General features: G+C 46.9%; 1 protein-coding gene across 2 annotated transcripts in view; it reads left to right on the top strand.

Moving 5' to 3' along the window:
* MAP2K4 (mitogen-activated protein kinase kinase 4) overlaps window positions 1-25196 on the top strand; it is a 72627-nt gene that overhangs the window by 36238 nt on the left and 11193 nt on the right. For both annotated transcript variants that reach the window (XM_034067889.1, XM_031042214.2), the window contains exons 3-7: window positions 4150-4324; window positions 14675-14794; window positions 21310-21429; window positions 22622-22673; window positions 22963-23090. In XM_034067889.1, coding sequence (XP_033923780.1) covers window positions 4150-4324; window positions 14675-14794; window positions 21310-21429; window positions 22622-22673; window positions 22963-23090 — 595 coding nt within the window. The remainder of the gene's footprint in view (window positions 1-4149; window positions 4325-14674; window positions 14795-21309; window positions 21430-22621; window positions 22674-22962; window positions 23091-25196) is intronic.

Below are 25196 nucleotides of genomic sequence, written 5' to 3'. Positions count from 1 at the left end.
TCTGGCCTTGTTTCCTGTCCAGTAACTTTCAGTTTTGCTCTAAAAAATCCACCTTTTCTCTGCTTTTCCCCACGGTCCTTCTTTTTCATGCCAAGGAAATGCTTGTTTTAGGAAGTCCAAGCATCCCTGCCCTTTGGTGCTAACATCAGGGCTTGGGGAACTAACACAGCCTGCCCCAGAGCTTCCTCCTTGTTTTTCCCAGGAGGTTCTGTGTGCGTCTCCTCATGGCAGACCTTCCTGCAAGGGGAATGGAGCTGGCCTGGAGCAGGGAGCAACATCTATCCCGAATGCGTGTGACCCCGTCCTTGGCCCGGCCGCGGTGCCTGGCGCCAGCCGGCCGCCTGCCTCCTGCCAAGCTGGACCCACGAGCGTTTTCATTTCTGACAAAGGGCAACTGTTCCCAGGAGTTGTTGTCTTGCTCGGTGCTTCTAATCCCTGGAATAACTGCTGTGACAAGCATAGTAACCATCTGCAGGAAGGCCGATCCGTTAGGGCCTTGTGAGTGCAGTGATCTCAGTGCCCTCCTGAGCCCATCCTCTCTTCAGGTTTTTATTCCCTTTACAACTTTTCAAAAGCAAGACAGGGAGTTGGAGGCACAAGTTCTGGCCAAGTCACGAGGAGTCCCTGAGGTGCATTTGAAAATGCTGCTTTTAACTCTCTGAGGAGTATTTAGTGCTCTTTAGCTGTTTATTTATATTTTAAAGCAGACATTAAGCCTCATGAGTCCATCTTGCCCATCCTGACCCCTCAGAGAATCTATACGTCATTTTGCCCAACATTCCCAGGCCTCTAGAGAGATGGGGCTTGCACAGCTTAAAAGCCAAATGGTAAAGAAGGAGGTGTTTGTCAGCTCACGTCTGTGCAAACTGAGCACCGAACACAAGGACTGAAATCAGATCGGAGGCAGAAGCTGGGGCTGGGCATTAGTTACTTTTCACCTTCACTAGACACTGTTCTGTGGTTCCCCTTCTATTTTCTGAAGCAAGCTGTTGCCGTATCAAGTGCACTGGGATGTAGTGCAGGCTTTAGCCAGGCTTTTTTGTATTTTGGGGGCCTGTCCACCTGTGGATTTATGTCCTCATGGATCTACAGCAGTGCAAATCTAGTAGTAGATGTGCGGCACTGATGATTTACTTGTTTTTATTGCCACACTCTGTTCTACATCGGAGATTTCACGTTTTATATCAATACAGAGAGTCCATGTTCTATATCTGTATTTTTTTTGAGCTGCTTTCTTGGCATGGAAATCCCTTAGGAGTCTGATTTATAGTGAAAAATTGTGTTCAGTTCCTCTTAAAGCTAGGTCATGCTGCTTAAAGGAAAACTGCATCATTTACATGTGATAAATCATTTAAATGGGTAAAATCTGTGTGAAAGTGTCTGTCAGACTTATCATTGGGTTATTTGACCATTTCCCTGGGTATTTGAGAAAAGGTAAGCAGGAGCTGTGACTGCAGTACAAGGCAGGTGGAATCATCAGTGCATCACAGAAATGAAGCTGACCTCCAGCACATGAGGTTCTGTGGGTGATGGGGACGGTCCATCTCGATCCCAATCCCTGGAGCTCTGCGGCCCCACAGCACAGCTGTAGAGGGCAAACCTGCAGAGGGGCATTTCCTAGCTCCAGCCTTCCCGAGCTCCAAGCACCCATCCTGCAGCTGCAGGAACAATGGCACAGATCCGCTTTCACGCTACAGCTGGGGAGAAACAGGCTTCTTGTGTAACAAGGAAATAATGAATTCAGATTTGCTTTCTCTTCTGATGTAGGGTAAGAAAAGCAAAGTTTTCTGGGCAGAAAAACAGACAGAGGGAAGAGTGTGGATGAGTTTAATGGCTTCATTTTAATAAACCACATCAGCATTTGAATCCTTTAACTCTCTGAGAACCTCAACATGAAATTTTGCTTTGAAGCAAGAAATGGAAAGGGTTTGCTCAGAAAAATCCACCCTCACATTTCACTCTCTGGGTAAGGCCTCTCTGCCTTTTTTCCTTGCCTTTTGGAACAATGGTCATGCTTCTTCTGGCCCAGCTGGCATGTGGTCAGCAGGAAATGCCCCTTTGCCGGTGCCTCCTTGTCTGATGCTTCTCACCTACCTTCTTCCAGCAAAAGAACTATTTTATGGTGCTGATAAAATAGGATGGTTGAGCAAGCAGATAGTGACTGATTCATGCAGTTTCCGGCATAATCAGCCTACAGAGTCTGGAGGTCATGTTGCTTTTCTTTTTCTCTCTCTTTTCTCTCTCTTTTCCTCTTTCCCTTTCTCTTTCTTTCTCTTCCCTTTCTTTCCTTTTCTTTCTTTCTTTTCCTTCTCTTTCTTTCTTTTTCCCTCATTTTACTGCCTTATTTTAATTTGTTGCCTTTTAGTAAGCAAATTCCATGGAGATCCCGCCACTCAGTGCAGTGATTTATTAGGCACAGACACCCTCAGGTGTGTGAACAGTGCTAGTGAAGGGCTGTCACCTCTGCTCCCCGGGCTGCTGTGTCTGTCACATCCGTGCTGCGTTGTAGTGCTATCACTAGGTTTCCTGAACTATTCCTAAGGGATGTGGAGGGGACACCATAGGGAGTGGCAAATGGGAAATCTCAAGCTAGGCAGGTTGTAGAGCAGGAAAGACCAGAGCAGGCAGAGCAGTGGTGAGATGAGCTGCTGAGCAAGGCTTCCATGGAGCAGGTCAAGGGTTCAGGGCATGCAGCTGCTCAGAGCCCCAAAGTGCTAAACCAAAGGGGCGCAGAGAGGCTGAAGTGCAGCAGATGAAGCCATTTGAACCGGGGCTGCTTCAGTCACTTGACCTTTGGACCTGACCTCGTTGCCCTCACAAAATCCAGGTTCCAAATAAAGCCCGGCAGAGGTCTTAGTTGGGTGCAGCCTTCAAGCCAGCAGCACCCTCAGCTGCTGGTTGGCACACGGCTGCCTTTATCAGTACAGAATCATCCATAATGTGTTTATTTAAAGCTCTGTAAGCTGTGTGTGTTTGGTCAAATACTTCACCTGTGGCCTGGCTGTTGGGCCAGCCCCTGGATAAGCGAGTGGTGACTTGATCAAATGCCCAAGAGAAGTGATCAGAGTCCGTGGGATGAGTTTTGACAGAATCTGCCTTGTACACAGGGTGGTCAGAAGGACCTGTGTGCTGTCATGTTGGTGTGCACTGCACTGGGAGCTGTCTTTAACGCTGTTAATGCTACTTGGAAGTGGGAAAAGTCAGGCTTTTGACTTACTTTACAACCCAAGAAGTGCAAATCAGCTACTGAATTAATGAAAACCTGACAAATTGCATGGCATTTTTGAGATGAAAAGTGTTGAAAATACTTGTGCATTTCCTACTAATTCAGCAATAGCACTGCTGCATTTGAACAAGTAATTGGGACAGCTCAAAAACAACCACTGAACTCTTCTGTCCTACACGTTTGGGTCATTGGTTTGCTCCTTCCTAGTTGTCCAGGATTTGTGGCTTCAGTAGGAGCAATGTTTGCCTGAGAATGTTAATTCAGGTGTTTGATAAAGAGATGCTTGAACAGGCAGGGTTTGTTTTCATACACTGCCAACAACTTGGGGTTTATCCATGGAAATGATTGGCTATTTATTTGGTTTTAAATAAATTAAATTATTGCTTAAAATGTTTTGGGGTTTTGTTTTTAAAGTGCAGTTTTCCATCAAGAGCAAATCCTTTCTAAAGCCCCCTGGATTCACACAGAATGTGCCTGTGTTGTAGAAACCCAATGGGAAGGGAGGCAGTTGCTGAGAGCATGGCACTGCAGAGCAGCAGAAGCTATGGGGAGATGGGGCTCTTCAGTCTCTTGGTTCTGCATGTTACCAGATCCTGCTCGAAGCCCAATGTATTCTGTGCCAAGTAGAAAGAACTGTGTAAATGAGTGATTAGAATGACTCTGCTATATGAGACACATTGAATTTTACACTGCAGCTGGAGAAATGTAGATGCAAATTGAAGCTGTGGGCAAGTGTATGTCATTTTTGATTGAACATTTTCCCCTCACCCCTGCACCTCCCCACCCCAACCAAATCCTTCGTGGAGTCCGATTGTTGCTGTAGCTTTTGTGAACCCCTCTCCTAATGTTTAATCAAGTGCTGAAAAGAGACATTTACAGACTATTTAAAATGTGGAAAAATTGCTTCCCAATATTTTTGACAGAGAGAGACTGAGAACACACAGCATTGAATCATCAGGAAAATTGAAGATTTCCCCTGAACAACATTGGGATTTTACAGCAGAGGACTTGAAAGACCTTGGAGAAATTGGACGAGGAGCTTATGGTTCTGTCAACAAAATGGTCCACAAACCAAGTGGGCAAATTATGGCAGTTAAAGTAGGTGATGCCCATACTTACATTTGTACTTCAGTCCATTAGGGATGAAATGTGATGGAGAATTAATGTTCTTCCATCTAGCACCCATCTACTGCTCTTTTTCTATTTATTTCCAGTATAAAGGCTGCTATTTGCTGAAAATACGTTGTGTAATGGGCATATTGTCAAGTGATTTGTGAAGCTCTCATAATTGCTTGTGCCCTTTTGAAAATGTCTATCAGGAACCTGCTGTTTTGAGGGGAATCACATGTCTCTGGAGACTGATAATGGGGCATGGGCCTTTCACCTCTGGGTCACTGGTTCAGATACAGCCTAGGTTGATGCTAGGTACAGGTTGACATCTAATAGCTCCATGGTGGCCTTTGGGATATAAGGTAGAGACTTAAAATTTTCTTTTTATGTAAGCATGTGCCATGGCATAGCCTCACCTGGAGAAGCTGCAATGGAGTGGGCATCTTCTAGGGAGTGTTCTGCTCTTGCTGATATATGATGGAGTGTCTTTGCTTTGCGCTTTCCGTGCTGGACCTTCTCTGGAGATGGCAAGTGTAGCAATTTTCTGGACTGCCCATTTTCTACTTTGTGCTCCCCAAAATCTCCCCTTGAAACCAGAAGCAATGTTGTAACCTCATTTCCCAGGTGGAATCCTTGGCATGCCGCATAGTGGTGCTCACTGGGCATCTTGGAGGAGCTGCTTGTCCATCAAGCTTGGTGAGATGGGCAGCAGCCATTCTCCCTCTCTCTTGTCCTTTTCTTTGCTTGCTGCTGGCTGGTAGCTAGTAACATCAATCTTAACTCTGTGGATGATACCAACTGTAAGTGCTTCCATGAAAGAGTAGAAGTAAGCTATGTAGGAGTTCATGTTGCTCTGTTTTCCAGCTCTCTGCCTTCTTTGGAGTCTTCCTTGTTCTGACCTGGAAATGTTCTCTCCTGCTGGTCTCACGTGCCAGGTAGACTTGTCTAAGCTCCAGCTGCTGTGAATATGATTTGTACTTGTTTCTAGTGTGTCACGTTACTGGAGTAACCATCACCCTTTGACTTTCTCCAGTACATACTGACTTCCTCACAGCAGTGGGCTCACTGCCCTGATCTCTCAGTGTTTTGGGTCACCATGCAGTGGTGTTTCAACCTGGTTTTGAATCCCTAAAAGTCTCCAGTGGAGCTAGCGGCTGTCTGCAGCTAAAGGCTTGTTTTTCTTAGTTGCCTTTGGTGGAACTTGGGAGTTTGCAGATCACAGGTTGAAAACTGCTGATGAAAAGATGCCTGGGTACTCCCAGCTTCTCAAGCCCAGGGTGTGGGACCTGGTTGACTGTAGTTTTGCTCTAATAATCGTGATAGCCATGGGTAGGAAAAAGATGTGTATACAGCTGGATGGCTTGGTTCAAAGCTCTGCAGCATGTACCACTGTGATGAGAAGAGTGCTGTGCTGGCTTAGCTAACATCATCAAGGAGGAGATACATCTGCTAGCACAGACACTATGTTGTCTTGAACTCTGCAGAAGGGTTGATCAGCATCATGGGATAATCTGGTCAGCATGGAGGGTCTGTGATGTGGGTAGAGCTCTCATCTGGGAGGCAGAAGGCACCAATGCTGTGTTCTTGAGCACACAGTTGAAGGTGACATTGCACAGCATGTTGAGCTGGGTTTCCCAAGGGAAGAGAGGTGGCCTGAGCCTCATAGGGGTGGTGAAACTGGGGGCCCACTTGTGAACAGATAAAGTCCAAGAGGTTTACAGTGTCTGAGTTTTGAAATGCCAAAGCTGTGGGCTGGGCTGGTGCCACTCTCTGAACCTTGGGCAGGCATGGTGAGTCCTGCAGGAGAGAGAAGTTTAGTGGGTCCCAGCAACTGCATCATTTCCAGAATGTTAGTGGCAAAGGACTGTTCTGTTTGTCCCAGTGGAGATAAAACATGAAGCTCATCAAAGAGAGACCTGTGAGTGGAACAGCAAGTGAGACCCAGTGCAACAGCAGGTATTCCACAGCATGGATGCTTCAGTTGCTTGAGGTGAGGTTTCAGGCCAGGGCTGAGCTTGGACTAGCAAATAGTTCATTCCGAACTGCAAAGTCTTTTCTTTCTCATGTTGCTGGTGCTTTGGGGGCAGCTGCGGTTGTGCATTAATCTCTCTGCTCCTGCTCTGTCTAAATCTGCTGTATGGGCCATCTGTGTTTGGGGCTGTCACCTCCGGCTCACTCTGTGTCCCCCAAGCCTGTGATGTCCTGACAATTTGCAGAGCTGTTGCTGTCTGAAGCCCCAGCTCCTAGCCTGGCTTCTGGGGAGCCAGCTACTCTCCATGGTCTCTCCTTGCTCTACAGGGAGGAGCTCAACTTGTTTTCTTCTCATTCAGCATAATGTGCTTCTGTTGGAAAGGTTCAGAAGTGGAGTGGTGCTTTGAGAAGAAAACATGTCAGTCTGGTGACTTGAGGTCTTTAGTATGATCTCAATAACACCTGATGCAGTTCCATGGTGTAGCACCATGTTGTGGTTGTGGAATGCTGCCCTGCAGTTAACTGGACTGGGGAGCCGGTTATTTGGTGATGCTGCTGTCTCTCTTCTGTGCTCCCCCAGGAGCAGCATCACTGCAGCAGGCAAATCATCCGTGGAAGGACATCCAGCAGTACAGAATAGCTTCATGGAGGCCACAAGCCAAGAGTTGTTTGCTGTTCTACACTGATGAGTGAAACAGAGATGGCACCAGGAGGTGCTGATCAGCTGCAGAAATAATGGATACAGTGGTCTGCCCTCAGCTCCTGCTCCATCTTCTCCACCCAGCTTCTTGGAAGCACCAAGTCCTGTTTGGAGCTACCATGCCCAGGAACAGGCTGCATCCCTTGTGGCTTGTCAGACCCTTTTGTTGTGAACAGATTCAAATCTTCCTTGTTTTATGAGTGTGCAGCGTGAAATCTGTGGAGTCATGGAATGGTTTGGGTTTAAAGGACCTTGAAGCTCCTCCAGCTCCAACCCCTTCCACTGGAGCAGCTTGCTCCAAGCCCCTGTGTCCAAGCTGGCCTTGAACACTGCCAGGGATGGGGCAGCCACAGCTTCTCTGGGCACCCTGTGCCAGCGCCTCAGCACCCTCACAGGGAAGAACTTCTGCCGAAGAGCTCATCTCAGTCTCCCCTCGGGCAGGTTCAAGCCATTCCCCTTGGCCTGTCCCCCCAGGCCCTTGTCCCAAGCCCCTCTCCAGCTTTCCTGCAGCCCCTTTAGGCACTGGAGCTGCTCTCAGGTCTCCCCTTCAGGAGCCTTCTCTTGTCCAGGCTACCCCAGCCCAGCTCTCTCAGCCTGGCTCCAGAGCAGAGCTGCTCCAGCCCTTGCAGCATCTCTGTGGTCTGCTCTGGCCTTGCTCCAATATCTCTAGGTCCCTCTTGTGCTGTTGCCCTACAGCTGGACCAGGACTGCAGGGGGACTTCCCCAGAGCACAGCAGAGGGGCAGGATCCCCTCCTTTGACCTGCCTTTGCACAGGGAACAACCTTTGGTTCCCTCAAGCATGGTTTAGCTCAGCTTTCTGCTTTCCCTCTGCTGTGTGCACCAGTGCTGCCGAGCACCAGCTCCTGCTACCTGAATAGAGCCCTTTTGCTGTGTGCTTCCAGTCAGTAGTTCTTACCACTGCAGGAGAAAAACTTCCAAGTGCTAAATGTCATTCAGGATAATATCTGTAACATAAATAACCCGACATGCAGGTAGAGGCACCAGTTTCACTTTTTTCTTTGTGTTTTGGCTTACCAGCCAGTGGATGGACCCTTCAGAGGGTGTCTGACTGCTCACAGGGGCAGGGCTGCTGGGTGAGTCAAGCCTTTCAGTTGTTCTCCATCCCAGCAGGAAAGGAGGAGAATGGGCAAAGGAGGAGGATGAGTTTTGTTGTGTCACTGACATGAAACCACTACAGCAAAGCTTCATCTGGTGGAGCGTTTTTGAGGAGAGGTTCGGCTGATGAGATCTTGTCCTGCTTCTCCCTCTTTTGTCCTGCTTCTCCCTCTCTTTCAGCCTTTGTCATGCTGTAACTTTTTGAATGTCTATTTAAATAACAAAAATACATTATGTGCCTCTGTAGGAATAGGCCAGGTGGATGCAGGGGCAGCTTGTGAGGCTGCTGGCTGCAGCAGGTTGGTGTCAGGGGCACAGTTAGTCTCCAGAGTGATGCTTTTGTATTCCACACTCTTTTTGCCATAGGGAGCCTCTTCCTGGAGCTATCTGGAAGCAGGGGAAAGGCTAAAGGAAAGAGGAAGCCAACTCAGGATTTGTACTCACACCTTTCTCATTTTTGCCCCTGAACTTTTATATTGAGTTTTGCAATTACTCCTAAAAATCCCCACATTCATTAGGTCCCTTCCTCTCTCAGATCTTCCTAGACATACAAACCCCCTGCTTGCTCTCAGTCAGCTTGCATTGTTGTCTTCCTCTCACTGCAAAACTCCTCTTGATTCTCTTGAGGATTTATTGGTGTGAGGTCAAGACTCTTCCAGGTGGGGAAGGGAACAGCCCAACATTGTCCAACATGAGCTCTGTATCTTCAATCCCACAACTGCATGGCTAGTTTGTACATCAGCTCCTCACTGCCTTGGCACATTTCTCTTCTGGGCACCTCCTTGAAGTCCCTGCCCTGGCTGACATTTGCCTGCAACACAAGTACCAGCTTTTTAATTACAGAAATTGCCTGGTCCAGCTTCTAGTTCTACCCAGTGTCCTTTCACTTGGCTTCTGGTTTCTTCTTTTCCTCTTTAGTCTGCTTTTGCCCAGTCTGAGAGAGTCTGTAAGTGACTTGTGAATGATGTCCTGAGCTGCTTCACTCTGTGAGGAGACCTGGTCCCTTCTCAGGATCTGCTCCTATGCTGTCACTCCTGGGTTTATTCCAAAGGCTCATTGCAGTTCTCCAGCCCCCTTTTGCATTTGCCCTCCAGCATCAGCACCTCTTCTTGTCCTAGCTGCTCCAGGGATTTGTGCCTCTTGTTTCATGAGGGTACCACCAATTTGAGGAAAAGACCTCATTGTTCTGATATGTCTTGGGCATATCAGGTGAATGAGAAGCCTCATTTTATTGGGGTGTAATGGTTTTCTTGAGAAGCTCACCCAGCAGCTGGGGGGTTTCTTTCTGTGCTGAGCTTTCCCTCTGGCACTGAGGATAGTTCACACACACAAAAAAAAAATAACTTTGAAAAATCTTTTACATACTTGGTTTTCCAATAAAGGCAAAAATGAATAAAACACCCAAACTGGAACGAAAGCTGGGGAGTGAGCAGGACTTTTACTTGAATACTGCATGTAGTAGCAAGTGAGGGGTTTATTAGCCAGGGTACTTAAAAAGGTCTCTTGAAGGCCAGGAAAGCTTCTTGTTTGAAGAGTCCACAAGCTAAATAAGTATTTAAAGCAGGGCAGGAGCTTGAGTATGGCAGTGATGTCCTGACCATCTCCTGCTCTCCTCCCTGTCAGCCTGCAGGGCTAGGCAGCCCCTTCCTGCCCTGCAGCAGGGATGTCTCTGACATTTGGGCTTCAGCATTGGCAGCTTCTGCCAGTTTCTTTTTAGCCAGTTCAACTGTCTGGAAGGTACACTATCAAGAGACAAATAGAATGCTTTGTGTGTTGGTTGACCTTAAGGCTTCTTGTCCTGGCCTCATGGGAACATCTTGTACCTCCTTTCCATTCATTTTCGGTCAGGAACAGGACATTAAGCCAGCTGGGGAGAGGATGTTTTTGTCCACAATCCTTGTGTTTGGTTTTGCCCAAACCCAAAAGTTGTGATGATTTTCTGCTGTATACCAGAATTTTCTGTATCTTCTGGTGTGTCCCTGTATCTTCCAATATGTGTTCCTAGGTGTCCCTGCCCATGACAGGTTGGAACTACATGATCTTTAAGGTCCCTTCCAACCCAAACTATTCTATGATTCCATGAATTGTATAAATCAGCGTAGCTGATTTAGTACTGCTCTGCAGTATTGCAGTCTAATCTCCATTTCCAGCCAGTGTCCTTAGATACCATTGCTGATTTCTTGTCTTCTGCTTTGACTAGCAGTATTTTTGACCAGACTATAGGTGGGCTTCCAGTTCTGCTCTGAACTTGTCCTAAGAAAACCAGCAGCAGTTTCAGGATCATCTGAGAGTGATCAGGGAAGTTGGCCAAGGCACTGCTTAAATATTCATAAAATTGAAGGCTCTGAGGTGCCCACAAAAGATCCCTGTTCTTCCTGGAGAAGGCAGTAAGCTGTGGAGCTGTTCCTTGTTCAGAGCACAGTGCCTCTTTCACGTAATTTTGCCTTGTAGTCAGTGCTTCCTCTCTCTTTCATCCATAGCTTTAAACCAGATGTTATGTCTTTTGCTTTCATAGGTTTTCTCTGGTGGCAGTCTCACAGCTGGGATAGGTTGCTAAGTATCAGATACCCCTGAGAACAGACATTTTAACATCTGTTTATACCTCCATCATCTCTCCATCCTTACCTGGGTGCTTGGTGGCCCGTAAAAGCCCACCAAAATGACACCTTAGTGTATTTAGCTCAGTCAAGGGGTAAATTCCATTGTCCTTCTGATTTCTCACCTGATTTCTGAAGTCCTGGGGCTTTTTGCAAGCTGGCTTGATTGCAAATAATCATTTCCATTCTTCACACTTTCTCAAGTTCACTCCTTCTGGTTTACTGAGCAGAACTTTGTTTCACTCATCTGGCTGGATAGCTGGCTGAGAGCTGGGGAACCAGTGCTCCAAGCCCTGCTGGTAGCCCACTGGGGAGGCAGTGAATGAGTAAGAGCTAAAAAGAGATGGGGAGAGAGCAAGAATCTTACTAGAAGAGGTGAGGAGGTGGAGACCTGACATACTTCTGTCAGTAGGAAATGTGTTTTGGAGCAGTAGATAAATAGTCTCACCCTCAGCAGCAAGTGGATAAACCCCCTTTTTCCTGCTGGTTTGGTGTCCACAGTCCCGGCCATCCCCTGGGAGTGCTGTTCAGGGCTGGGCTGTACTTCCTGCTGAGGACACGTGTTAGCCCTGTGCACAGGACAGTGCTGCCTCATCTTGGAGTCACAGAATTACAGAATGGTTTGGTTTGGAAGGGACCTCCAAAGCTCATCTGGTCCAACCCCGCTGCCAGGAGCAGAGACATCTTCAACTAGATGAGGTTGCCCAGAACCACTTGAGTCTTGCAACTCAAGGAGCTGGTTTTTAGTTTGGTGTTTATACCATTTTCCTTTTCTTTCTTTTCCTTTTGTTTTTTACTTGTCCCTACCCACTGCACCTGAATCTTTCCATGTGTGTACCGGGGCTGGGTGATGTGGCTTCTGTTTTGGGTGTGGTTTCTGCGATCTGTCTGGTTTTTGGTTTGAGAGTGATCCAGTCCACAGCATAGGTTATCCTTTTGCTGTTGATGCTGCCCAGAGCATAGCTTTTAGAGCTCTTATTCCTGTTAATCAGAAGGCTTTGTCCTAAGTTGTGTTTGTATTAAAAGGGCTGGAGAATTTTCCTCTGGAGGATTTGATGCAGTTTAAGTGTGAGGCCAACAAGGAGCTGTTAAAAGAGACTTTCCATAAGCTTCTACTACAGACTCCACTTTTTCCAGATGTGGCTTGTTTGGCCATGTCAGTGACTACATGCAGTAGAGTGACGAAGCTCTTCGGGTAAGACCTGAAGCTAAGTCAGATCTGTCCATCCCTCTCTTTCATGGTGCCTTTAGGCTGTTGCCTCACCTTGTACCTTTCTTCCCTGCCTTCTCACGTGTTCTTGGGAGAGTGCATCTGTGGTAGCTGCTGCAGTGTCTTGCAGTATGCCTTGGAGTTAGATAGCAAATTGGCATTATGGCTTGTGTGCTCTTCGGGTAGTGGCTGCTGTTGCATTCAGTCACCTTTTGCTCTTTCTTCCTTGTTTTGCTCATTCCTTACCTGGGGAATTGTAACTAGGCTCCATGGTTACAAAGCCATCCCTTCCAGCCTGGCCTCAGCTCAGCGTGGTGCTGCATGCTGCTCCTGAGAGTTTCCCCTCCTCTTGAATCTGCCACTCAACAGTCCCCAGCACTGTTGTATGAGACCTCCCAGTCTTGCCTCTTATCATTATGAGCATACCCCTGAAGCCGTGTTTGTTGGGGAATCCATGCTGGTGTCTCAAGGTGTTTTCTGGCTCCCTTGTCTGCCTGGATGCTTCACCCTATAGCAAACCCACTGTGCATCCTCAGGGTTCTCTACCTGCAGTTTCTTTTGCTCCCTGGGGTGATTGTGTTTGGGAAAATGAGGAATCTTTGGGTTCAGTATTGGTCTGGGGTGCTGTTATAATCATCTCCTCCCTACAACATATATTTCACATGCTTTCCAGAGTTGGAGGAGTAATAGCAGAGGAGGAAACATCAGAGGTGGAGATGCTTTCAGGGGAAGTTGAGAAGTTTGAAGAGCATGTTATAGGGATGGCTATGACAGGATTGTGCAGATACAAGGGGAACACAGAGAAGTCTTTGCTGGATGGTCAGGAAAGAGGCTCTTTGGAGACAGACATGGTGTTGGCACAGACGGGAGATGTGAGATACAATGTGGAGAAAAGTTCCTCCTGGTATTGCTCCTCACAAAAGGTGAGCTTTTCAGAGGAGTGCTCAGTGAGAGACTATAAACTATTCCTTATAGGTCTCTCCATGGTGGTTTTGATATCCATTGTCAAAGCAATGACATGCTCATTTCACCCAAGGCTGATGATGAGCCACCTAGAAAGAGGCCTTCAATCTGCTCAGCCTTAGCATTTGTAGAGCTTTATACGGTATAGACAGGACAAAGAAATAATCAAATTCACCAGGCTTTCTTCAGTGACATGCCTGAGCTTCTGTGAAATAGACTTGAACCAGTGACCTAGAGGTGAAGCATTTCAGTTGCATTACTCATCCATTGAGCCATCTTCTTGCTCTGTTTGTGACTACAAAATCCCACCTGCTCCATGGCATAGCAGGGTGAGGATGCTGCAATTGGGGGTGTGCTGGCCAAGTCTTTTGCCACTTTTCTTGAGTATTCCCTAGATTTCACTGGGAGGGAAAAGGGCGTGAACATGACAATTGCTGCTCTAGGCCATACTAGAGCTACTAGAACATTAAGAACGTGTGGTGAAATACCAAAATATCAGGATACACCAAAGGTAAGGAAAACTACAGTGTCCAAACTGTCTTTATTTTATGTGGGTCATCACAAAATAGTCTTCAGGTGCATAATCATGTTTCTCAGATAATGCTCTGTGAATGGTCAGCCTTAAAAGTACCTTCATGTTCTTAGCCTTGTGCTTGCTGAAGTGTGTGGTCTGGATGCCACCAGCAGTTTGTGGGAGCGGGTGCTGGTATCCTGCAGGTTTTCCCCACAAGCTTAAATAACTTTTCTTTCTTGGATAGCTAAATAGTTTTTCTCCTCAAGGAGAGTCCAAGGTACCTCTGTTGCTTTGGACTTTCTGCCAAATTTTAATGTTTTTATTAAAATGGGCTTTTTTTTTAACATGAGTCACACCTTCAAGATCATTTATTTCCTCACCTTGTGATCCAGGGAATGCATTTATTAGTGCAAGATGTTACCTATGTCTGTAAAATCACATGGAAGACTGTGCATGGTCTTTTCCATCCTTCATTTAAGAAGCTTCATGTTTAAATACGTAGTTTTTCTAGTTTCAAACTTGCATTGTTCTTTCAAGCCCAATTGAAACTTTAAATATAGTGTATATATAAGTATAGTATGCATATACATATATATACACATAGTATGTGCCTGTATACATACATATATATATTTTTTATATATATATATATATCTTCTATATAGTGTTAATATTCCTTAGACCAGTACTAGGTAAAGTGTTGTTAGTTTTATGAGAGGAGTTCACAGGACTGTTGCCCACCATTAGCATCACCAGAGCAGTGTGTTCCCTTCATTATGTGATGGCCCCTTTTCCCCTGCCCACCATGGGCAGTAGGTTCTAAGACCTTTTTACCTTCTGTGTTTGTCTTAGAAATTTTAAACATAGTGTTCTTTGGTTAAATGTTAAACCAGCCTTTGAGCCCCATCCAGCGTGGCCAAGAACTGTCTGGGAATTTGTTTGGAAATGAAAGGCTGAATCTGTTGGTTTGCTGTAGCTTTCCATGAAATCTTTGCTCTTGAATTTCATTCTGACATTTCATCTGAAAGTGCTGATGCTCACGAAAGGACTGGGGATTTTATAGACTGAATTAAATGGCTTTAGGGGCTTTCAGTTGCATTTCTTAGTTGAACACAGCTTAATTCTCTATAGAGCATGTGTGAGCATGCTTTGGGGATTGCCTACTCAGCCCTGGGTTTGGGGTCCCTGGCATGTTTCTCCAGCAGTGGGTCTGAGGATAAGTATGGCATGTAAGTGATAAAGTCTCTGCCACTCTTCCTCTTTCAGAGAATTCGGTCGACAGTGGATGAAAAGGAACAGAAGCAGCTTCTGATGGACCTTGATGTAGTAATGCGAAGCAGTGACTGCCCGTATATTGTTCAGTTTTATGGCGCGCTCTTCAGAGAGGTGGGCACTCCAAACTTGCTTCATTCATGGCAGAGTTTGGGTTTTACTTTGAGATTGTTTTTTTTTTTTCCCTTTGCAATTTCCAACTTGCAATAAGGAGGAAAAAGTTAATTTGTGTCAGGTTTCTTAGAACTCGGCTTTTAATCAAGGATATTGAACCAAGAGACCAAGATGTCTGGGTGCTGCTTAGCACATCCATGCTACTCCTGGTTGTTGTTATGTCTCTGTGCATTTGAGTCTCTTTCTTTTTTGCTTTTCTTCTCTTGTGATGAGCTCTGGCATCTGTGGTTCTCCCATGCAGACTGATGTGCTTCATGGCATTGGTTGTGAGATGGGAACACGTGGAGTACCTCTGTCCCTGTAATGAACGTGGTTGCTGTGGTAGTAGTCACATCTCCCCACAAGGTTATCTGATATATGTACAGATCCAGGCTGTATCAGAGACTCCCAGACATGCATCTGCCTTGAAGTGGTTTGTACAGGCAAATACATGAGAAAACAAGGACAATCATGCTGGGTCAGACCCAAAACTCCTAGCAGGGTCTTCTGTCTCTGGCAGCGTCCTGCAGAATCTGCTTGCAGATGTGCATGTGATACATTGCCATAGCCTTCAGTTTATGCAGCTGAGTGTCTCCTGAACAAGGTGTGCTGTCTGTGCTCAGGAACTCTCAATGCATTTCCTTGCCATGGGCTGCTCTGAAAGGCAGGCAGCCATTCTAGTGAGTGAGCTGTTGCTACAGAGCCGCAGAGCTAAGCTCTAGAATGCTGGCAGTTTGCAGAGTGGGAATACTAAACCACTTGGGAAAAACCTGTTCAAGGTCTTCTTCTGAAGCCAGCCAAGTATCTCAGCTTGCAGTGAGGAAAGTAACTGCAAACAGGCATGTTATTGTGGCAGCCTCTGTGAGTATGAAGAAGGCTTTGGATAGGCAAAAACTACTACGCAGATACTTCTCCTTAGTTGTATTCTTACATGTTCAGCAAGCATTTTCTGATAGTGATGGTCTTGTGGTCCTGCTTGTCCCTCAGCAGGCAGCATCTTAACACATTTGCTTCTTCAATCACAGAATTACAGGATGGTTTGCATTGGAAAGGACCTTAAGATCATCTAGTTATAACCGCCTGCCGTGGGCAGGAATGCTTCACGCTAGACCATGTTGCTCCAGGCTTTCTTCAGCCTGGACTTGAACACTGCCAGGGATGGGGCAGCCAGAGCTTCTGTGGGTGCCCTGTGCCAGTGCCTCAGCACCCTCATTCTAAAAGATGTCCTATTTTATGTCCAAGCTACATCTCCTCTCTTTCAGTTTAAAGCTATTGTTCCTTGTCCTGTCATTGCAGGTTCTGGTAAAAAGTCTCTCCCCCCCTTTTTTATAGGCCCCCTCCCCCTCCCTTTTAAGGCCCCCTTTAAGTTATAATGCTATAATTAAGTTATAATGCAATAATGTCTCCCTGGAGCCTTCTTTTCTCTAGGCTGAATGACTCCACATCTCTCAGCCTGTCTTTATAGCAGAGGTGCTCCAGCCTTGGATCATTTTTATGTCCCTCCTCTGGACCCACTCCAACAGGTCCATATCCAACTTTTGTTGCCCCCAGAGCTGGATGCAGGAGTGCAGGGAGGAGTCTCACCTGAGCAGAGTAAAGGGGGAGATTTACCTCCCTTAACCTGTTGGCCATGCTGCTCTTAATGGAGGCCAGGACATGGCTGGATTTCTGGGCTGTAAGTGCATGTTACCACCTCACGTCCAATGTTTCATCCACCAGCATCCCCAAGTCTTTCTTTCAGGGCTAATCTCAATCCATTCATGCCCCAGTCCTTACAGTGGTGAGTGCCCAGTCCAGGTGCAGGGCCTTGCACTTGGCCTTGGTTGAGCTTCATGAGGTTCACACTGGCCCCATGGAGCCAGTTGGTTTCTCCATGCTGTGTCAGTGAGAGTCCTGTCTCCTGCAGATGCACATGGAGCTTTCCATGTCAGTTATCAGAGATACTGTGTTGAAGAGGATCTCGTTACTCATGTCTGTTTGTTACCTTTCAAAGCAATATTTGACAGGAGAGGGAGAGCAAAGGATGATTGGTAGGGTATCTGCAATGATTGGGACTCTTTCTTCTAGAGAGGAGGAGGAAAACAAGACTTGTCCGCCTTGGGATAGCAGCCGGAACTCCTACATAGTGTGAGTGCAGCAAGCCAAGCTAAACCAACAAGCTCAATAGCTGATAAAATTATTCCATGAGAAATTCATTGCAAGTTGCAAAACGTGGCTGGGAAGGCAGGAGAAGTGGCCTGTGGGAAGCTCCTGCTGGTAGGAGAGAAGGGCTGGTATGGATATGTCAGTAGCACAGTGCTCACCGTGGTGTCATTGTGGACTTACCCGTGGTCATTTGATACAAGGTAGTTGCTCTCTGCTATTGATGCACAACAGCCTATTTCTATGGAAACCTTTGGCTGTGTTGGCACTACTCAAGGTGTCTGCCCCTGTGATCACTCCCCAGTCCAGAGGAAAAGTGTCGTCTGAGCTACATAAGAATGGTAAGGGGGTTGGAACTAGATGATCTTAAGGTTCTTTACAACTCTAACTATTCTATGATTCTGGGTGAGGGTGATGACACTCTTCATTCCCTCTCACTAGTGTAGATGCAACTTGCATAAAAAGGTCGGCCACTCCTTGCAGTGTGCTAATGTGATAAACCTTCAGTATTGCCCAGAGAAGCTGTGTCTGCCCCATCCCTGAAAGTTGGGGTGGGTATTTCAAGGCCAGGTTGGACACGGGCTTGGAGCAAGCTGCTCTAGTGGAAGGTGTCCCTGCCTGTGGCAGGGGGCTGGAACTAGAGGAGCTTTAAGGTCTCTTCTAACCCAAACCAGTCTGGGATTCTCTGGGTCTGTTGATGGTACTACAGAATCACTGATGGTGGATTTTGGAAGGGACCTGTGGAGGTTGCCTTGACCAACTCCCATACTCAGTTGCGGCCATGTGGACCGCTTGCCCAGCGTGATGTCCAAATAGGTTTTGAATATCTCCAGGGATGGAGACTCCACAGACTCCCATGGCAAACAGTTCCAGTGCTTGGTCACCATCACAGGGAAAAAGTGTTGTTTGATGTTTGGAGGAAATTTCCTGCATGTTGGTGTGTACCCATTGCCTCTGGTCCTGTCACTGGGGACTCTTGAAAATAGCTTGTCTTTGTTCTTGGCACCCTCCCCTCAGGTATGTATACACATTGATGAGATCCCCCTAAGCCTTTTCCTGGCTGGACAGTCCCAGCTCTCTCAGCCTTTCCTTATGGAAGAGATGCTCCAGTCCCTCAGTCATATTAGTGGCCCTTTACTAGAGTCTCTTCAGTATGTCCATGTCTCTCCCGTATTGGAAGCCCAGCACTGGAGGTGTGACCTCACCAGTGCTGAGCAGAGGGCGAGGGTCATCTCCATCAACCTGCAGGTAGTGCTTTGCGTAATGCAGCTCAGGATGCTGTTCACCTTCTTCACAGCAAGAGCACATTGCTGGGTCATGTTCAAGTTGGCGCCACCATGACTCCCAGGCCAAGCTGCATTCCAGCTGGGTGGCATCTCTGTGACATGGGAACTTGGGACTCTGCATTGAGAAGTTGCTGGTGAATCACATTTTCAGTACACCCTAGAGATGGGCAGTGATGTTTTGAATGAGATGTGCAGGGTGTTCCTGGACAGTTTTTGGAATGCCTACAGGTGCATTAGCACCTGGGAGCTCAATAAGGATTAAAATACGTTATTTGGAAGAATAGCTCTAATGGGAAGAGAAAATTAAGATGCTTTTTTGTAATTTTATAACTGGAAATCAACCTGATCAAACAGACCTAAAGAGAGACTTTCATTAGGATGGTTTTGTCCTCAACTCCCATGGAAGCAGAACTTCCTCTTTTACACGAGCATGTTCTTGTATTTGATCAGGAAGCGGCTGGGTGACTGTTGTCCCTGTCCAGTTCTCAGTGATATTCATCCACTTTGCCAATGGGTAAGTCCTTTCAAACCCAGAAAGAGTTTAAGTACTTGCAGAAGTTTGAATCTTGAAGCTGCAGAATTGGAAAGGTCTCTTATCTTTTTTCAATTACATGAATTCATGTTGATCAGGTAGATTTTTGTATTACCAGGTCAATAAATGCCCCAATCCAGGGTTTCTATAGAACATACTTCAGGAGACCAAGTAAACCAAGTGTTTCCTTCATTGCTTTTGATCATATAGAGGTTTTTATGCTTAAATTAACTTTGGATCAGAGTTTATTGTAGAGTTTTTGGTAGCAGACACATGGCGTATAAGACATAGATTGCTTGTAGGGATCTGATGTGGTTCCAGACACACTTGACTTACACTGGATCTACATTGCCTGTGAGTCACTCTGGATGATATGGAACTGCCTCAACTGTATTTTGCCTTTGTTGCCAGTGCTGGAAAGAGAAATTCTCTGCATATGTTGCCTCATTTATTTTTCTGCAGTTTCACTCTGAATTGATTCATCCATAGCCAGTTGTTTGTTCTCTAGTAGCCTGAGCTCACCTTTCTCTGTGTCCCCTGAAGCACTGGTCATGCCCTCTTCCTGCTGTGCTGTACTTGCCTCCTTCACTGTGGTGTCTGCTGCTGTGTCCAGCACTGCACCTTTTCAGTCAGTCCCTTCTGCTTTGTTTTGGGTGGAATGTGCACTTCCTGGGCTCAGGCTTGTAGCAGCCACTTCCCTTGGCTGGGGGCATTAGCTCCTGCTCTACCTTGTGCTGATGTAAAAAGCCTGGTGCCAAATGAGAAATGTAAAATGGGCTCTGAACTAACAGTCGTCTTCCCCAGCCAGCCCATGGGTGGCCAAGCCCTTCCTAGGAGAACAGATCCCCTCTTGTCAGAAGAGAGAGCTCTCCTGTAGGAGGTGGGGATGGATTTGCTGTCACTGAAGCAGCAGCATCCCTGATGCTGGTGGCAGTTTGCTGTCTGTATTGCTGAAACCAGCCTTGCATGTGTATGAGCACACCAAGACCAAGCTGGTTGGCACCATTGTCTCTGGATGTGCAGAGCTTGACACCTTTGCTGGACACTTCAGTCCCCACTAAACCAAGCACTTGGACCGGAGGCATCTGGACAGGTGCAGTTCTTTGGCCTGTGTTTTACAAGAGGTCGCTCTGAGTGGCAGAAAAGCCCTTTTTGGCCTTAAAACCCGTGCCTCTACAAGGTTTTCCATCAACTACATGTAACTTAAGAATTGCTCCTGACTCTCATGAGTGCCAGGTAACTGCTTCCAGCAGAAAGTGACTCAGGTGTGCAGGATGGCAGCACAGGGCATTGCCACACCTCCAGCATGCCCATACCCTAGGGTTTTTCCCATAACTTCGTTTCCATCTATTAATACAGAGTTTGGTTGGTTTGTGTTTTGGCTGGTCAGGGAAAATCTATCTTCTGTAGGATAATTACTTGGGGAAGTTTCTTCTCTTCTTGTTGGGTGTTATATCACTGGAGGGTGCAGCTTAGTCACAACCAGACAGGCATCCCCTGCTCTCAACCATGCGGCAGCCAGCACACCATGACATGCACAAGCTGCTGCTCCTCATGTGGGTGTTGTATGTGGTGTTAGCCAGGATGAGACAACCAGACTAATCAAATCAACTCTTCTGCTCTTAGCTTTTGACAGCTAATGCAGTTTTACCACTCATGGTGATACAGCCTGTAGAAGATAGGTGCGAGTGTGTTGTTTCTAGTGGGGACCAGGTAGGTCTAGATCTAGTGTTTTAGTATTTCTAGCAGTGAAGACTTGCCTGAAGTGCATGAGAGCCTGCAAAAATAACTCATGAAAAGCCTTCTGTCATCCTCAACTGGTGCTAAAATGTTCAAAACCCCCTGAAATAGCTAAGATCGGTCCATGGCTAAGATGTCCATCACCATATGGTAGATACATGCTAAAATGAAAGATGAAGCTCTTTAACAGTGTGGGAATCCATTTCTCATCGCCACCAAACTGTGAGTGGGTTGATGTACAGATCCCGGGAGAACTGTGCTATGTAAGCATAGCTTGGTTTAACACAGATACTTAGTACATTTTACAACTTTCTGCATTTAAATTGTTTAACTGTAAGATGCAAATCAACACAACCACATACTTGGGTCTCTTTCCATTTTCTCTTGCTCAGATGGCATCTCTGAATGCTGCATGAGATGTCTGCTGTCCTCTGCAGGGTACTCATACCCTGAAGGGATATTTTTGGTTTAGTCTTCCTGTGCATGCTGGTCTCTCACTGTGCCTGCAGCCTTCTGGAGAGCCAAACAGTTTGTGAGACTTGGATTCATCTAGGTTCAGGCATCTAAAATGTGTTACCAGGTCTGAGGTAGTCAGGTAGATGGTGAGTAGAGCAGGGGAGAGGTGCTTATAGGGATGAGTCTTCCATTCCATCCTTCTTATCAAATGCATGTGGTTGTTAGTGTATTTTATGGCATTCAAGGGATCTATTCATGCTCTCTGGATTTTTATTTCTCCTTTTTATCTTGGCAGTAACAAGATTCTTTTCTCTTTCCAGGGTGACTGTTGGATCTGTATGGAGCTCATGTCTACCTCGTTTGATAAGTTTTACAAATATGTATATAGTGTATTAGATGATGTTATTCCAGAAGAAATCCTAGGCAAAATCACTTTAGCTGTGAGTATTTTGTTTAAACCTTTTTGTGTGTGTTGTTGAAGCTGATGGGAAAGATTCAGATCTCTTTCACTCACATGTGAGAAAGCTGGTTGATCTGCGTGCAGCAGGACTGCTGCTGTTGGATTGCACCAGGCTTTGTGATCCTGGAGGATACTCTGACTTTTCCAAAGCATACTGCATGACAAGAAAAGCAGATCCTGGGGTCTGCAATCAGTACATAGAGACCCCAGGAGCAGCTTCCTGCTCTTCTTGAACATTGGCACCAGCTCCCTCTTTCAGGTGCATTGGTGATGGCATCAGTGTGAGCTAGGTGCAGGTTGTCTCATCTCAAGGAAGGTGTCTAAAATAGATGGTCTGTCTCTCCTTCCCTTGTTTGTAAAGGGAACAAAGGATTGGGCATTTATAGCCAGGACAAGTGAAACCCAGCAAACTATTGTGGGCTGTAGTAGCTTCTGCTGCTAGAGGAGAAACCCCATTGGAGGAGTAAGATGTAGGAAGTGACAGCCCGTCAGCTGCCCCAGAGCTTTTCATGACCTAAACACTTGGCCACGGGCTTGGGCAAACAGAAGGGACCAATCTTTGGGTGTAGTTTCTCCACGTTGGACTTGCATAGCACAGCTTCAGAGAGCTTTGCAGCGCAACACAAACACCCTCTTGCCATCATCAAGGCACTCCTTTGGTCGTAGATTTTGATCTTTTCAGCAGAAGCAAAATGAATCAAAATGATAAACTTTCAGGGGATTTTATTTTTAAACCGTCCTGAGAAATCAGACTCCCTGGGTGTCTCTTCCATCTGATGGTGGTTAAATCAGAAATGCTGCTGCTGCTCCCCCAAGTGTTGCTGCTCTGCAGGTGGAATGGAAATGGTTCTTAGCTACTGAAAAAGTACAGCACAGGGCTTGAAATAAGTTATTACTCCAGATAATTACATCAGAAATGGCTTGTCTTCACCCCTTGCTCCCTTCTGGAAGAGTGTGGTCTGTCAGGTTATAAGTGATAGGTGTTGTGTTCCCTCCTATCACTTATTTGCAGGAAAGGTTGGGAGAAAAATGCTTGTGTTACATGGCATACTATAGCATTGATATCTCAACATATTTAATGCCTTTTACTCCTGTTCTGGGGACTCCAGAAGTTGAATAATCACAGGAATCTTAGGACATTTGCTTATTTTTCATCTGGTTTTCTCTCCTAGACTGTGAAAGCACTAAACCACTTAAAAGAAAACTTGAAAATCATTCACAGAGGTGAGTTCCTGTCTTTCCTTCTTGCCTACAAGAATCATTGCAAGACTTTTTAAGTGGCCTTTGCTTCAAGTCAGAGTGGGATTAGTGAGATGTCAAGGTGATTGGGTCTCTACCTCTGGCCACGTGGCATCTTTGGGACTGGTTCCAGCTCCTCTTGCTCCCGGTCAGCACATCCCACCAAGGGGAGATGGTGACTGCAGTGCTGAAGGGGTCGATTCTCTGCAGCTGCTGATTGTGACATGGAAACCTCTGGCTGTGACTTACTGGTTTAAATGGCTTTCTCTTGCAGACATCAAACCTTCCAATATTCTTCTGGACAGAAATGGGAATATTAAACTCTGTGACTTTGGCATTAGTGGACAGCTTGTGGACTCCATTGCCAAAACGCGGGATGCAGGGTGCCGGCCGTACATGGCGGTGAGTGAGGATGAGTTGGGCAGGATCTTAGAATCACAGAATCAGCTGGGTTGGAAAAGGCCTTTAAGATTATCAAATACAGCCGTTCCTCAGCACTGCCAAGGCCACCACTAACCCATGGCACTGAGGGCCTCATCTACATGGTGTGTGAACCCTTGCAGGGCCGGTGACTGCAGCCCTGCCCTGGGCAGCCTGTTCCAATGCCTGAGCACCCTCTGGGGCAGGAATTGTTCCTCAGCTCCATCTAAACCTGCCCTGGTGCAGCTTGAGGCCAATTCCTCTTGTCCCATCCCTTGTTCCTTGGCAGCAGAGCCCAGCCCCTCCTGGCTCCATCCTCCTGTCAGGGAGTTGTAGGCAGCCATCAGGTCCCCCCTGAGCCTTCTCCAGACTAAATCCCCCCTAGTCCCTCAGCAGTTCCCCATCTCTCCTGTGCTCCAGGCCCTGCACCAGCTCCATTGCCCTTCTCTGGCCCCACTCCAGCACCTCAAGGTCTTTCTTGTAGCGAGGGGCTCAGAACTGAACACAGGATTCAAGGTGCGGCTTCACCAGTACCCAGCACAGGGGCACAATCCCTGCCCTGGCCCTGCTGCCACACTGGTGCTGATACAGGCCAGGATAATGTTGGCTTCTAAGCTGCCTGGGCACAAGCTGCTCATGTTCAGCCCTGGCAATCAGCAGCTTCCTTCTGCAGGCGTGGCTCAGCATGGCCATGCCTGTGGTCTGCCTGAAGTGTAAGCCTGTTTCCTGTGGGATGAGCATCCCTGTTCCCAGATGAAGCTCTGGACTAAGCGCTGCTGTTGGCAGCATCAGTTAAGGCACCCAGGCAGTGGCAAAATGATCAAATGCCCTTTTCTTAGCTGGGTTCTTCTGGTGCTGCCAATGAACTGCTGCCAGTGTGCTGCTGGAGCTCAGAGCTTCAATGTGCCTTCATGCTCCAAAATCAAGCAGCACATGGAGGGGCCAGTGCTGTCTGGGTGTGGGGTGCTCTTGGTCTGCAAGATATCTATTTGCTGCGGTAGGATTATATCACAGGAGTTACTGCAGAGCAGAATTACAGTGAGTTTTGCAAACCACTTTAATACCAAAGTGTGCCAGAACTTAATTCCAGGAGAATGTGATTCCGGAGAGCAGCAGCAGCAGAGCAGCTGTGTGGGAATGGCTCAGGCTGAGCAGTGGCTCCTGCAAGTCTGTCCTGCCTGTTTGCTTCCCTCCCTTCCTCCCTCCCTTTGCAGGGGGAAAGCTGTGGGGGTGATTTTTGGAGCTCTCTGAAAGTTTTAAACCCTTTTGTGCTTTGGGCTGCTTTGAAAACACGTCTCTTGGTTTCATGTGAGCTGAAGGGACCTCTTGCGAGGAGCTGTGTCTGCTGCTGCCAAAGTAATTTGAATTTCAGTGGCTGTATTTAACTCTCGTCTTACAGCTCCACATGCTGAAAAATAGTGTTTTCTGAATTCTCTTATTTGCCACCAAGGAAACAAAAAGAGACAGTCTCTCTCTTTCTCTCTTTTAAGGTACAGTGCCCATCTGGTCCAGGTAACGGGCTTTTATCTCACTGGGGTGTCCAAGGCAAAACCTGTCTGCCCTGATTTCTGATCCATGCAAGCACACAGTCTGCCTTTCAGGAGCATCTGACCTTTTTTTTTCACTGTCCTTCTTGCAGAGCTAGTTACTGGATGAGCTGGACAGGATAGGACAGATGAAATCTGTTACTGGAGACCGGTGCTGTGATACAGCAAAGTCTGTGCAAGCTCTAGACCTGCAGCAAATGGTGAAATGGGGCAGTTTGTTTAAATATAGACCTTGTGAGGCTGGAGAGGGCAGAGCTCCCACAAGGAAGAGGGTTGGTCAGAGCTGCACACTTTGTTGTGCTGATGGGATGTGGGGTGCTGAGGGCAGCAGTGGGATGCCAGGAGGGAGTGGGTGCCAGTGCAGTTCAGCTACTCTGACCAGAGGTTGGGTATCTACATCTCAGACCACAGGGATGCTTCAGATAGTATCCCTCATGGTGACTGTGGACTTCTCCCTATGATTTGAAGCATGTATCAAGTCAGTAGATAGGGCTCTTGAAAAGCTGCCCTCTCTTTTCCCTCTCCCAAGTTCAGTGGACTA

The sequence above is a fragment of the Melopsittacus undulatus genome, chromosome 11 (assembly GCF_012275295.1).
Source record: "Melopsittacus undulatus isolate bMelUnd1 chromosome 11, bMelUnd1.mat.Z, whole genome shotgun sequence".
Classification (NCBI taxonomy): Eukaryota; Metazoa; Chordata; class Aves; order Psittaciformes; family Psittaculidae; genus Melopsittacus; species Melopsittacus undulatus.
This window is presented reverse-complemented; position numbering and strand designations above follow the sequence as displayed.